The sequence below is a fragment of the Temnothorax longispinosus genome, chromosome 8 (genome assembly GCF_030848805.1).
Source record: "Temnothorax longispinosus isolate EJ_2023e chromosome 8, Tlon_JGU_v1, whole genome shotgun sequence".
NCBI classification, from domain to species: Eukaryota; Metazoa; Arthropoda; class Insecta; order Hymenoptera; family Formicidae; genus Temnothorax; species Temnothorax longispinosus.
Window position 1 is genome coordinate 20,605,931 of NC_092365.1, and position 13,352 is coordinate 20,619,282.

A 13,352-nucleotide genomic window follows, 5' to 3' on the forward strand; every position below is an offset into this window, starting at 1 on the left:
CATTAAAGAAGTATTACATGTGTACATATATAAATTCTTTTTTTTATTTTTAGAGGATTATTATTTTATTTTTGGAGGATCGCATTAATCATCTGCGAATTATAAAATTTATATCTTTGGCGAAGTATTTCCTTTCCTAGTAATATTTAAGTAACTGTATGACACTAATAGCAGGACACGATGAACGACTCGACGTTGTTCAATCGAGCGTGATAAAATCGACGCGGAAAAAAGAATGGAACATACGAGGCCGATGGACTTTCCATTGCACAAATGCACGTTCAGTGTGCACTGTGCTGTCGAACAATTTGCGCGATTCGCAACATCGTGCTTGCAACCGTGTTCTTCCGCTCAATCCTGGTAAAACTATATATAACAATTTTGCAATATTAGACAGGAAAGAGAAACAAAGACCTCAGAACGTAATTGCACATATACATTAGTTAGAAATATAAAATATAAATAAGTCATATAAATTATATCGAAAAGTTATAATTTAATATATGAATCTTATATTTGTTTCCTTATACATTAAATTACAGTTTTTTTAAGTATACTTTTTGCAGGAAGTATAAGAACAGTTTCGCAAATCAAAGTGGAGACATTAATTAAAAAAAACTATTGACACAAAAAAACTAGTCTCTTTTTATGCGCTATATTTTGCATCTATAGCCCCTTATTAACGGTGAACTATTGGTAAGTAAGTTAGGAAAAAATAAATTTCGCTTAGCGAAAAATAGAAGTAAATCGCTATACTCGGAGAGGAAGTCGAATCAGTCAGCTATGAGATAAAAACTGGTTTCCCCACGGAATCTACGTAAACTTATCACCGCCATTATTAGTCGCTGATCACCGTCCACCTTTCATTCTCTGTCGATCACTGCAACTTGCACGGTCTATTCTATCTGGACTATCTGTGCTAGTCAAACCGTTCTTAGCTCCTGGCCAATATACTTCGGTCGTTTCTTCGGAGAACTCCGCCCTCGGTCGTCGTTTGCCTAGATTATCGCTTAAAATAAGTGAAAGGCTCTCAGATTTGTCAACAGTTTTAACAGCGATCCAATTTAATAAAACGTTCGTCGCACATCAAGAACAATATTTGTGTAACGTCCGGCTTACATAAAATAGTCGGCTTTTCTTTTAACGCTATGTATTTCACGGATATACCCAGGAGGATAGCAAAAAAAAAACAGAAAATATGTTATTAAAATTTAATAGATAGCAATTAAAATTTGAAATATTATTGATGTAGATAAAGGTGTCTCCGTCTGGCGAACGTTCACCAAAGCCTTAGCGCTAATCGAGCTCTCTGTCTCACGGTCTTGTCTTAATGAGATAGCTGTCGGTAAAATCGTCGTCATCGTTCAACGATTTCAAGTTCAATCCTGAAAAAGACCAGACGATTTATACAACAAAAAATATTTACTTGACTATAAAATAACAACAATATTCATGCATTAAGATACTATACGACGTAAAAACTATTTCTGTCCATTTCTGTCACAATCACATGCATAATCGTAAATGTTTCCTCAGAATAAAATTCATGATTTATGTTAATCTGACATATTAAAATGATTAAAATATGATAATTAGAGCTTTATTATGGGCTAACAAAATCAGCACAAATGCGAAACTTATACGTCTTTAAAAAAATCTGTAGAGACGGGAGAAATAATCATTTATTGCGACGATAAAAACAAAGTCAACACAATTTACATGTAATATGTATACACATATTTATGCGTATAAATATATATGTAAATTGCATTACGGCATCGTATTTAAATGACATACGTCTGTCATATACACTTCAACGTCAAACGCATTAAATGAAATCAATATTTTCAAGTCTGTTACTATTTTAAGCATAAGCGCAGCATGTTTAGACTATTAGTTAGAAGTTAAGTAAGCTGACAAAAATAGATCGGCAACGTTAATTTCACTTCGCTGCAAACCCATGTAACAATCACGCAGACTCATTAATTTATTTCAGCAATAATGATTCTTGCAGAAATACAGGTGAAAAACCGCGACGTTGAATGACCGCTCTTTTCACCCTTTCGCAAATGCGGCGTAATCGATTCGAAGGATCGAACGAACGGTAAAGAACGTCGAAACATCCGTTCGAGAGAGAAACCTTTGCACCGCGCTGCTGTGCCAATCAATGATCATTTTCACTTTTACCCCGAACGATAAAAAATGCTGAACCGGCACACCTAACGTCGCACTGAGCGTGCGCCATGTACAATGCATGAAACTTGTATTTTAGATGCAATCGAGTAGCGCACGGAGAACACGATTGCATGGTGAACCCGGGCCCGCGATCGAACGGACCCCGCTTTCATGCAAATCTCAAGTAGTGGCAAGGTTAACAACATTCGCGCGACGAACTATTCTTTATTCGAACGACGATATAGCGGCTATATGTAGACAGGTAGACTGAATGATTGGACGGGTGCTACTTTTTGAGTCTGCGAAATTAAAGAAAAACGATAACGCGTAAAAAGAAACTGTGAAGAAGACACCTATATATAATGATCAGATCAAAGTGCAATAATTTTTCCTTGTTGCGAAATATATTATTGTCGTGAATAATTATTCTTCTCTAATTTCCGATTTCTACGTGACGAAATGGATTATATATTAAGTTATCGCGTTTTATTTATGAAAGTTATCTTTTGTAACGTGAGAAGAAAACAGGAGAGAAATTCATTTGCAATGTGGGAAAGGAGAGAGATAAATTAATTCATTCATTATTATTCGTTGCGTTCGCTTTTGCCAAAACGATTTATGAAATGTGTCGCGAAGCTTGATTGTGCTAAACTCAAAATTGCCTGCCGTTATAATTTCCGGTTCGCAGAGAACACAAAATCGTGCCACAATTTACTTTCACTGGTGACGGGACAATCCGTTTCCGGACCAACGATCAAAAATATTATAAAAGCGCTCGTGGGACTGCAGCGCGTCATGCGAAAGGTGAAACGTGCGATATATGAATCGTGAAATAATGAAAGGAGATGTGAGAGCCAATTGTAATTAATACTAAAGGGTCATAACGAGTTGTAACAGGATGCCTAAAAATTTCTTCAGTCATTGAAATTATAATTTATGCCGTTACATCTAACATTAGCTGATTTAAAACAAGCATCAGTGGCTATATGAAATGTTCGTAAACGTTCTGTATTAAAGTTCTATTTTTACAAGATTACAGACATTTATACCTCTGACTGTAGCATTTACCGCAGAATGTAATAACATATCTATAACAGACATATCTACAGGTAATGTAGAATGATCGAAATATCTTTCATTGAGACGGCTATTTCTTTTAAGAAGATTTATTAAGACAAATTAATTATTAAATCAAATTAAACGTTTTTAAATTATTCATATCGTTTTGTTATACATATTGTTTTTTACTCTTATTTTCTTGCTAATCTATCCAACATTTTTTTTATGTTTTCAATATTATGTAATAATTAATTTTTTTAATGATATTAAAATGTGACTTTTATACATATTTTTGCATATGTCTTCACGTAGACTTTTTTCGTTGGCGTTCGATGATCCAAATAGTTCGACGAAACCAATGATGAGAAGTCGTTTATTTCGAAACTGGCACAGTTTTAAAAATCTAGATATAATCGAATGTCTCGAAGATTCGTTAATGCGCGTTAAATTAAACCAAAAGCGAGAAAGAAAAAAAGAAATACAAAGGTGACTCACAAGGTGATGCACAAAAGTGAACGCGGTCTTGTAAGAAAAGAGAGCCTTGGCCTCCCCAGAAACATTCAGAATAGTAATCATCGCTTCGTTTCTTTCGACCTACGATTGCCTTCATAGATACATATTCATTGTAACGTGGAAGAATATTCTACCGTGTAAATAATATATTAGATGCGCGATGGAGACAACGATATTTGCCGGTAATTAATATCCCTTTGTAATCTAAAATCTATAATATAAAAATGTCAGGTGTACAAAAAAACTGTGCAAAAACTTCTTCGCAATATTTAAAAAATGCCCGATATTGTTACTTTATCATTCACCTATTACAGTGGGTACTAGCGCGTAATATAAATTATGTACTCTTTAATCGAATTCTTCAATTATTCCAAGCATTTCCTATTTGCATAGCAACGACATAATTACGGCCTCTTACCAATTTCTTTTGACTATAAATTTTTTCTTCCGGTTTTCATTTTATGTAACACTTTCGAAAAATAAAAAGCGTCAAAGTCGTTGATTGACACAGAAGTTACATCAACATTACCGTTTTGTTCTTTACCGGATTTTCTCTCTCTACCGGTCGCTATTTGGTCCAAGTATAATTCCGGTATTGGAACAAGCCTCACGTGCATGTGTCGGTCTCTTCAGGTTCCGTGTTACGTGGCGCAAGTTACATCAGCATCGGAAATGCGTTCGCATTATATCTCGCACTATATGTGTCACTCGACAAAACGAAAAAGAGTGTAAACGAACTGTGAATTTCCATGAAAATAATGACTGCTGTAAATAAGGCGAAATGAAAGAGAAGGTCTGTAATCGGACTTCCATGAAAATTGTAATCGTTGATTCTTTATGATTAGAATAAATAGAGAATAATAATTGGGTAATGATTCTACAATTTGTAAGTAATTAATTGTAAGTGTATTATGTTAGATACGTATATATATATATGTACGTAATATATAGATACGTAAATATTTATATATATATATATATACACACACACACAGTATGTAACAATAATGTCATTAAATGTGTATTATTCAAGACAAATCATCTTCTTTCGTCATGAAGGAAAAATAATTGCGTCACCTGTCCTTTTTTTTGCTGTCATTCCAATTTACTGACAAGTAACAGACGGAAACGTCGAGAGTGGAAAATCAATCCGTCGACAAGCACTCGCAATCCTTAGAACAACGGAAAATTACTATGTTATAAAACGCGACTTAATAAATATATAATTGAAGAGCTAGTAAGTATAATAATATAATATGTATAAATTTAATGAAAGATTGAAAATACTAAAATATTTACGCTAGCTTAATTTATTTTTTTTAAATATTAAAGTTATATTTAAGCTCCAAAAGTAATCTAAGCAGCGGCGTAGCGCAAGGGTTCAAAAGCGATCCTCCAATTTCGATTGTCGGATAATATTTCAAGAATAGTTGCATACTTCTGGTTATAGTTACTCTCTGTTACATTTCCGCGATAACGGGGTATAACATTTAATTATATATCTATTGTAATTTGCACCTCGGTCTTTTGTAACCAGTGAAAACTTGGATGCACGCAACGTAAATACTTGGAACGTATCGCTTTCAATTTTATTTTGCGGAAACTTTAAGTTTCGAACTTACTTTGGGTAATACCATTAGATGCGTCATTACGAAATATGCTAGATGTTATCCGATTAATTACGACTCATTTGAAGGATGTAATTAGGATGTAGTTTCAAATGAAATAAAATACTTGCAGATTTTATATCAAGATAAGCTGGCTCTTAATTTTAGAGAAAACAACGTGTGAAACATTATAACGAAATTAACACATGAAGCGGGTATATTATAATCATTTAAAAATAATTGAGTTATTTTACTTAAAAATGTGTATGTTTGCATTTTGACTCTTTCTATATGTACATAATTTTATGACTTTATGATGAACTGAGGAGAAAGTGGTTATAATATTGCAGTTATAAATTATACAAAACACGCGTTACATTTAAATCATATATGACCATGCGCCATGACACGTCGTAGTTGAAAAGATTTATTACAAAATGGAAAATTTCACTCTTTTTAATATGCTTATTTTATTTCGCAAATGAATGTTATATATTATATTCGATATGAATGCGTGATATAATAAAGCTTTCGTTTATAAATACTAAATTTTTTATATGCAAACATTACTATTTCTATGGTCGATTAATCGTTTTTTATGATTTTCTCATTGCTTTATTTTCTTTGCCCTTTCGAGTTTTATAAAGAGTTTTATAGAATAGAGCCAATTCAGATAATACAAAAACACAAAAATTTGTTGTTCTTTTATTAAATATATCAGTATAAACAGGGACAAATGTGAAGCAGAGATATTCTCCTTGCTAAACGAAGCGTGTCGAAAGTGCATGAGCATTTCTGTAATCCAAATTCCGTTTCCAAACAGCTTTGTTGGTAAAAAATTAGGTAAGAAAAATTTCACGTTTGTTAAACAGAGCAGGGTGATAGACGTAATGATCAAATACGATTTTTATCATTAATTTCTATTATTTTGAAAAAAATCAATGGGAGGGAATGATAAACAATAGGTAGATAAGATTGAATTAGGCCAATAACTAACTTTCCACGATTTTGCGTAATTGTACATATTATATATTAATTGCACATATTATATATTAATATGATATAATGATATAATTGTACGTATTATATATTAATTGCATGTATAATATATCAAATACGTAATTCTAATTACCCATCTGTTCAATGTCAACGATATCTACCCGGTAGGAAGTAAGTAATTTAGCGAGTAAATAAAAACTATGAAAACTATAGATACAACAAAAAGTATGCAAAATTTCTAAATAAATGATTTGAGGCAATCCTTGGTATACTTATAAATAAAATCTTTACAAAGGATATCCCGATAAGCAATAAGAAATATAATCCCAAGTACAGTATGTACGAACGTAATTGCTTTTTTCCCATCGGAAAGGGTTACCTGTCTCTCTCAAGATGCGTGCAGCAACGTGTTTGCGCAACAATGTGTTCTCTACTTCCTATTATTTATAATAACTACATCTTGTTATAACGAGATATATTACACACGCATTGAAACCATTTGCTTCAACTACGAGTTATAAAACGTGAGAAAAAAGAAGACGGTGTGGCGTCATTACAACTAAACGGCTTCACTTGAAAAATATTTGTACGACCTGTTAGGATGTTCCATGACCTAAGTGAGAGACGCTTTTTATGTTACGCGCTTTTATTATCAGCACGGCGCGCCGTAATTATCTACCGCGACACCGTTTATACGTTTTAATCGACGGGGATTTATATCTAATAGTCTGTGTCATCAGAGAAAAAAAAATAAAGTTTTACTGCTGCGATGTGTGCCGCTTTGTAATGCGAGTAAAAGTGATTGTTAGCAACGCATGGATGAACGTAATAAATGATAATCACATGACGTTAATTTAGATGTGTTTTTGTAATTGTCTGCGACAGCTCCGTAGTTGCTAAGCTAAACGATACATAAATCATGTCTCTGTGTATCGAAAAATGTGCTTTAAATAAATGTTCCCAGACATTCAGATCGAGTCCTATTTCGTAATTATTATACATCTATTCATCAATTACCTACTCAAGATTTTATTTACGCTTCAGTCTTCTGTCATGTCTTACAATGTATGATATACATTATCTATCTACATCTCCGTTATGTATGCCTCTTATACTTTAAGTGACTAATTATCGATTTTATCGATAATTGTTACGGAGCTTCCTGCCAAGGGGAGAAACAGATTTACATTATTATAAACGAGAAATCCGATAAGGGAAACCTTGCTGTTTAATTGTCCGTACGTGCGCATGGCACATTATTTGAACGCAGATTTTGAGATAGACGCACTGGTGCGGCTGAAAATACTTGTTAATCAAAATGTTAAATATTCTCTTTATCCAGGGAAAAAATCTTCCTAAATTGAAAACCTCGCTAGGCTGCGCAGCAAGAATATTAATTATATATTGTTACATTCGAAAGCCCGTTACACGCGGTTGCATATCCTGACGGTCATCTTCGAAGTATCCAACGTTTCGGTGATCGGAATGAAATTTATCAACGTGATCGATCCCTTCTTCAGGATCTCCCGTGCGGACTTGACAGGAGAGAACGCGAGGCAGACGTGGACACAAGTGTAGCGTGGAGGTGGTGCCAGGCCCCTCCTTCTAATAAAAGCCGCTCACTAAGCGCCGCTACACAGACAGTAACAGAAAACCCCGAAGAGAGCAGGAGCCCACCGAGAGCTCCTTCAGAGCCCCGCAAGATCTTTTTTTTTTTTTAATTCAATTTTCACGGCGAAACCGTGTGACGGATAAATATCTGTGCGTGGTGAGTTCACACAAATCTCGGCGTTTCTAACTTCGTTCAAGCGCCTTTTCCGGGCCGCTGTGTATACTCATCTTCAGTGTTCTCGTGGAGAATTTGCTGAACGCGACGACCACGTGGCCAGGTGGTGATAAGTGGGAAACTTTTGAGTTTTCGTGTGTTCTCGCGGACGAGTGCAGATTTCGGACGACATTTCTATTGCTCAATAGAATTAGATGTATACAGATAAGAGATATCTATATAATTATTAATGAAATGAAGAAATTGCAAATTTATTTATTGTTATCCGCGGGGAATTAGTATAATATAGTTTGGCATAATATAATATTATTTTATATTTAATGAAAGTGCTGCTGAGTCACGATTTTCCGGAGAAATCTCTTTCCATCTGGACGCACAGTTTTCTTAGTAATTACTTATCTGATGAAAACTCGACTTCCTTTTCGTACGAATAATAGTTAATAAAAACAAATACAATTTTTAAAATATTATTTGTCTTTGTGAGATTAATTGATACAGATTTAAAGGAAAGAATGGAGAGAGTAAAGAGGTACGGAAAAAAGTTGACAGAGTGAAAATCTTGAAATGGACCGGAACAATTAAGTTCCAGATGAAAATTGAAACTTACGACAATCATAGCACAAATTCGATTTGTCCATTCTTGAAGAATATCAATTTTTTCTTTCATATAAGAAGTTTCTCGAAAAAATTCTCTTTATGTCCAGTTTGATTGCACTTATTTATTCTATTTTTATTGCGCACAAAAAGTTAGAAACGTTTTTTAACATCAACTTAATCGTCGTAATCCTGATTTAATGTTAGTTTTTATTAGATAAATAATTGTCTTCCTAAACGTAGCTTCACGTATAAAAAATTCCAGAGTATAATTATTTTTGAGAAAAAAAATATGGAAAAAGATCTCCGACTTTTCATTTGCATTATCATATCATAATCGCATTGTAAGTTTTTCTACGCGATGAAGGTATAGATGGAACGGAGATGCCAATTAAAACTAATTAACATGTGTGGCCTCGGAAATGGAATATTGCAGCATTGTCCTCGATTAGAGGAGTGATGTGTACTGAATCTATATATTGTCTTAATGCCATTATATCGCCATGATCCATCCTCAGCGTGCCAAGTGCACGTGTCGTTATTTGCACATTACATTGACATACACTGGCGAACTTCAAAATTCACACGCACATCAATAACTGTTCTGCAGTAAAGGCGAACTCTGATTTGTCATCTTGCTTTCCATCTAACAAAATGATTTTGGTAAAGTCACTTATTTTCGATTAAGTAATCTAAGAATAATTGAATTTAATGTTTATCGTTTTCTTCTTTCTCGTTTGTCAACTACTTCCACACGTTTTTAATCGATTTTTGTCTATTCCGGTCAGCGTTTTTGAGGTTTACGTCACGAAATGGGCAACGATTTTAACCGATTGCAAGGAGCGAGCAAATTTTCCACGAGGCTCTGAAGAGGAAGCGCAGTGAATTAATAAACATAATCCTAATATGGACGTAAAACGCGGTAGGCGCACGAGTGTGTTTTATTAAAATCGCGACTAATTAAGGAGCTCGCGCGCACGTTATCTCTCGCCTTTCCTCCCGCGCCTCTTCCGAAGACGCCAGCAGCGTTCTCCACTTTCATTCCGTCGAAAGTGATAGTCGCGAACGGATCCATGTTCGAGAAAGGAGAGTCATTGCGCCTCTCCCTCTCGCTCTTCTCTCCGTGCGCCTTCTCGTTTCCTCCGTCTTGTCGTGATCCTCGCGAACGATTTCCGCTTTACCTTGCGACTTAGTCTTTACGTGTCTCTATGTGGAGGGGGGAGGGGGGAACAGAGAAAGAGACGTACTGAATAACATTTAAAGAAATTCATGAGAGAAGTAAAATTATAACCCGTGATAGATCTTTCACTTTCATCACGCGCGCATTGTCTGGATATTTATTTTTCCGAATGCACTGAGAAAAAAAATTATCTGTATTTTTTAGTAAATATTAGTTTGCATACAACTATGACTCCATTTGCTAAAATAAAGAAAATTTTCCTTTCTAATATATGTGTATTCACCGAGAAAAAAATGTGCTAATAAATAGGAAAATTTTCTTCATTTTAATAATTAGAGTCACAGTTGTGTGCAAACAATATTTACTAAGATGCGGAAAATTGTTTTCTCAGTGTGCTTCGAAGAAACGGTGTATTTCTAGAGAAGCTAATCTAGGGTAATAATCTAGGGAAGCTTGTATGAGATATGCGTACAAAAGATCGTTTCCGAGAAATCTGCACTGCTGCGAATTAACACGAATCGCGAAAAAGATCCAGCGATATAAGTATAAAATTGTATAGAATGTGAAAAACCGATCGCGAGAAATATGCGATGTTGCAACGCGTTAATGCGCACATTAGCTGCTACCGTAATCGTGAACACCGTGTTAATGTACTATATTGTTTTTGCAGAATCCATCTACGAATCAAGATGAGATTTACCATTCTAACGCTGACGGCTGTGCTTTGCCTCGCATTAGTGAGCTCGCATCCGCTTCCGGAAGACGGGCTCCGATCAGAGGTAAGCACGTGAGCGGCGCATCTCGTGCCTTTCTCTTTTAACATCGCCATCTATTTTGCAGAGATTAATTCGCGGCGTTAACAGCCACTTTTCCCATGCATTGTCGCTTAATTATCTAAGGCGAATGGCACGTGGCATGCAACTAACAGAATTCGAGGTCGAATTTCGTCGACAAGCGTCACATAGCGCGAAATTTTTACTATATCTATTTTGCAATTAGCAGTGCAAGCGCCGATCGATTCCTGCATGACAATTTTATAATGATTTTTACTATATTATGCATGACTATTATAATGATATTTTACTAAAATCATTGGATTAGAGCAATTTCATTTTCCATTAACCTTTTCCATTAATCTTCACTTCTTCACTGGTCTTTATCTTTAATTCTTTCCCGTCTCCCGATTAAGGAGAAAGTCTGATTTGCAGAAAATATCTGATATTCGCAGAGAATTTCTCTGTATCGACGCATAGATATCACGTGCGGGTTATTAAAATTATTAGACGATATGGGGGATAAAGCGCGAGATGATTCCTTCTCGGTCGCGAAAGTTCAGTCCACGTTTCGATCTGCGTGCTCGAGCTTAAATGCTCGATGGTTCGATTGATTCGATGGCCGAAGATGATATTTTACTTTCAACGAGTCTTTCACTCGGACAATATGCCGCCGACGAGACTAGTAGTAACGCGAACGAAACGGCGGGAAAACAATCGCGATTGATATTTTACGACTAAATATCGTACCTGCGGTCTGCAAAAACCGCAAATAAGAATTTGTTTTATTCAACAACACGGTACTCTCTCCGAAATGCTGGCAAACGCGGAAAAAATTCTCCTCATTGTTCTCACCGCGGTGAATACGTTTTATCACGAAAACGCTCTACGCTCGTGAAGTTATAATAAAATTTACATAAGATGGAGCGCTTCCATATCGTGCTGTAATAGAAATCTTTTACGTTTGAAATATTATCCATAACACGTCATCGAAAGTTGTTCTGTAATTCTTGATTTTCTTCGAAAATCGTGGCACGGCACGATTGCCGTTATTACATGACTTCTGGAATCCATATAGTTACTCGAAGAGCTCGCCTTTCTTTCATATAGCTCACTTGAACTTACCGTTTACCGTAATTTATTTATAATTACTATACTTTACGTAACGCCGCTACAATTTGAGACCACGCAATGCGCCAGGCACGTGCGTAAGTACGGCGGAAGAGTGATCGCTAGCTGGACGGTTACATGACACTACAATGAGAATTATTCGTTTGGAAAACATTTTGCGCGTAATGTTCGGATACGAGGGCCGTGCCGTCGTGGTGAGGAGTTCAATGTTTCGGTTATGCGGCCATAAAGGAAACGGTGTAACCCTCAAAGTATACGGTCCGACGAAAAGCCGGGTCGTGCGACCGGCTCTCGTCCTCGCTCCGACACTTTCACTGGCCGCGAACACCAGCGCGGAGTTACCGCCGGACACTTTCTTCGGTCGATAGGCGCTCGATGGGAAAGCTGGTGCGTACGCACAAGTGCAATTTAACAACACGGTATGATATATGGAACATTGTGTACAAACAAATCACTGGCCGTACAGTGACCGATCCGCATTTTTCCTCAGTCGAGGAATACGAGATAACGAAACGGGAGATATCGTGAGCGACGTTTAGGGATAAGTATAGATACAGAGACATAAATAGCCAGGCAAACAGGAAAAACGGCCTATTCAAAGCTTGAAAAATTTATTAGAACTCGCAAGGAAAAGCCGTGAGATATAAAAATATTTAATTAGAGACTGTTAAAATGTTATACAAATAGATAAAAAATTGAGAGGTATATGGTAAGGCATTTAAAGAACGTTATACGAGAAAGTATAAATGTTATCGTATATATTATCATAGAAGATGATGCATGTATTAATTCTCTCGCCCTCACTTTTCAAGATTACATATTTTTAAGCGTACGGAAACAAACTTACGAGCGAAATTTGTTGGCCAAAGTTGAGACGGGCGAATACGATGGTGATCACATGAATGTGAAACGAGGTTTAAGGGAAAGTGTACCATAATACTTCGGTTGAGCAACATTTGGGTTCGGTGGCCGTCCATTGGCCAATCTAGCTCCATTCGCGAAATTTAATGCGAAACTGATGTAAAATGCACACTGATGAAATCTGAATAGCCTTGTCATGACACAGATTGTCCTTCAATGAGACAAATGTAGTCGAATGTTGATTATTTCGTAATTTTCGACTGAATTAACTATGGAAAAATTTCAGAATTTTACAAACTTTAATATATTCACATGCGCAATCTTTGCTTTTAAATAAATACTCGAAAATACACTTGTTGCGTGAGCTAATCGATTTTGACGATCGCCGTCGACGAAAATAGCGGCCATCAAAATCGTCATGTATAATGTATAATGTAATGAATTTTAATCGCGGCATACGTAAATCGGCGTGGAATTGACGAGGATTTTGTCATCGTGTCTTCGTGAAGGAAAACAGTAAAGTAGTCGACAAAAGTCTCCGTTCAATACCCAGTGGCGCTTAAGTTAATGATCCTTGCTTGACTACCATCTAACACGAAGAACGTTACACAACACAATTACCTTAACATTCTCAGACGCACTAAATTCCATGGCCTTTACCGTACATTTTCAAC

General features: G+C 35.9%; 1 protein-coding gene across 5 annotated transcripts in view; it reads left to right on the forward strand.

The window, feature by feature from the left end:
* LOC139818446 (uncharacterized) overlaps nt 1–13,352 on the forward strand; it is a 94,590-nt gene that overhangs the window by 63,869 nt on the left and 17,369 nt on the right. For 2 of the 5 annotated variants that reach the window (XM_071787161.1, XM_071787163.1), the window contains exons 1-2: nt 7,962–8,121; nt 10,584–10,692. In XM_071787161.1, the coding sequence (XP_071643262.1) occupies nt 10,603–10,692 (90 nt within the window). In that variant the 5' untranslated portion in view covers nt 7,962–8,121; nt 10,584–10,602. Of the gene's footprint in view, nt 1–7,961; nt 8,122–10,583; nt 10,693–13,352 lie in introns of those variants that run through there. The other 3 variants (XM_071787162.1, XM_071787164.1, XM_071787165.1) reach the window with 2 other exon arrangements.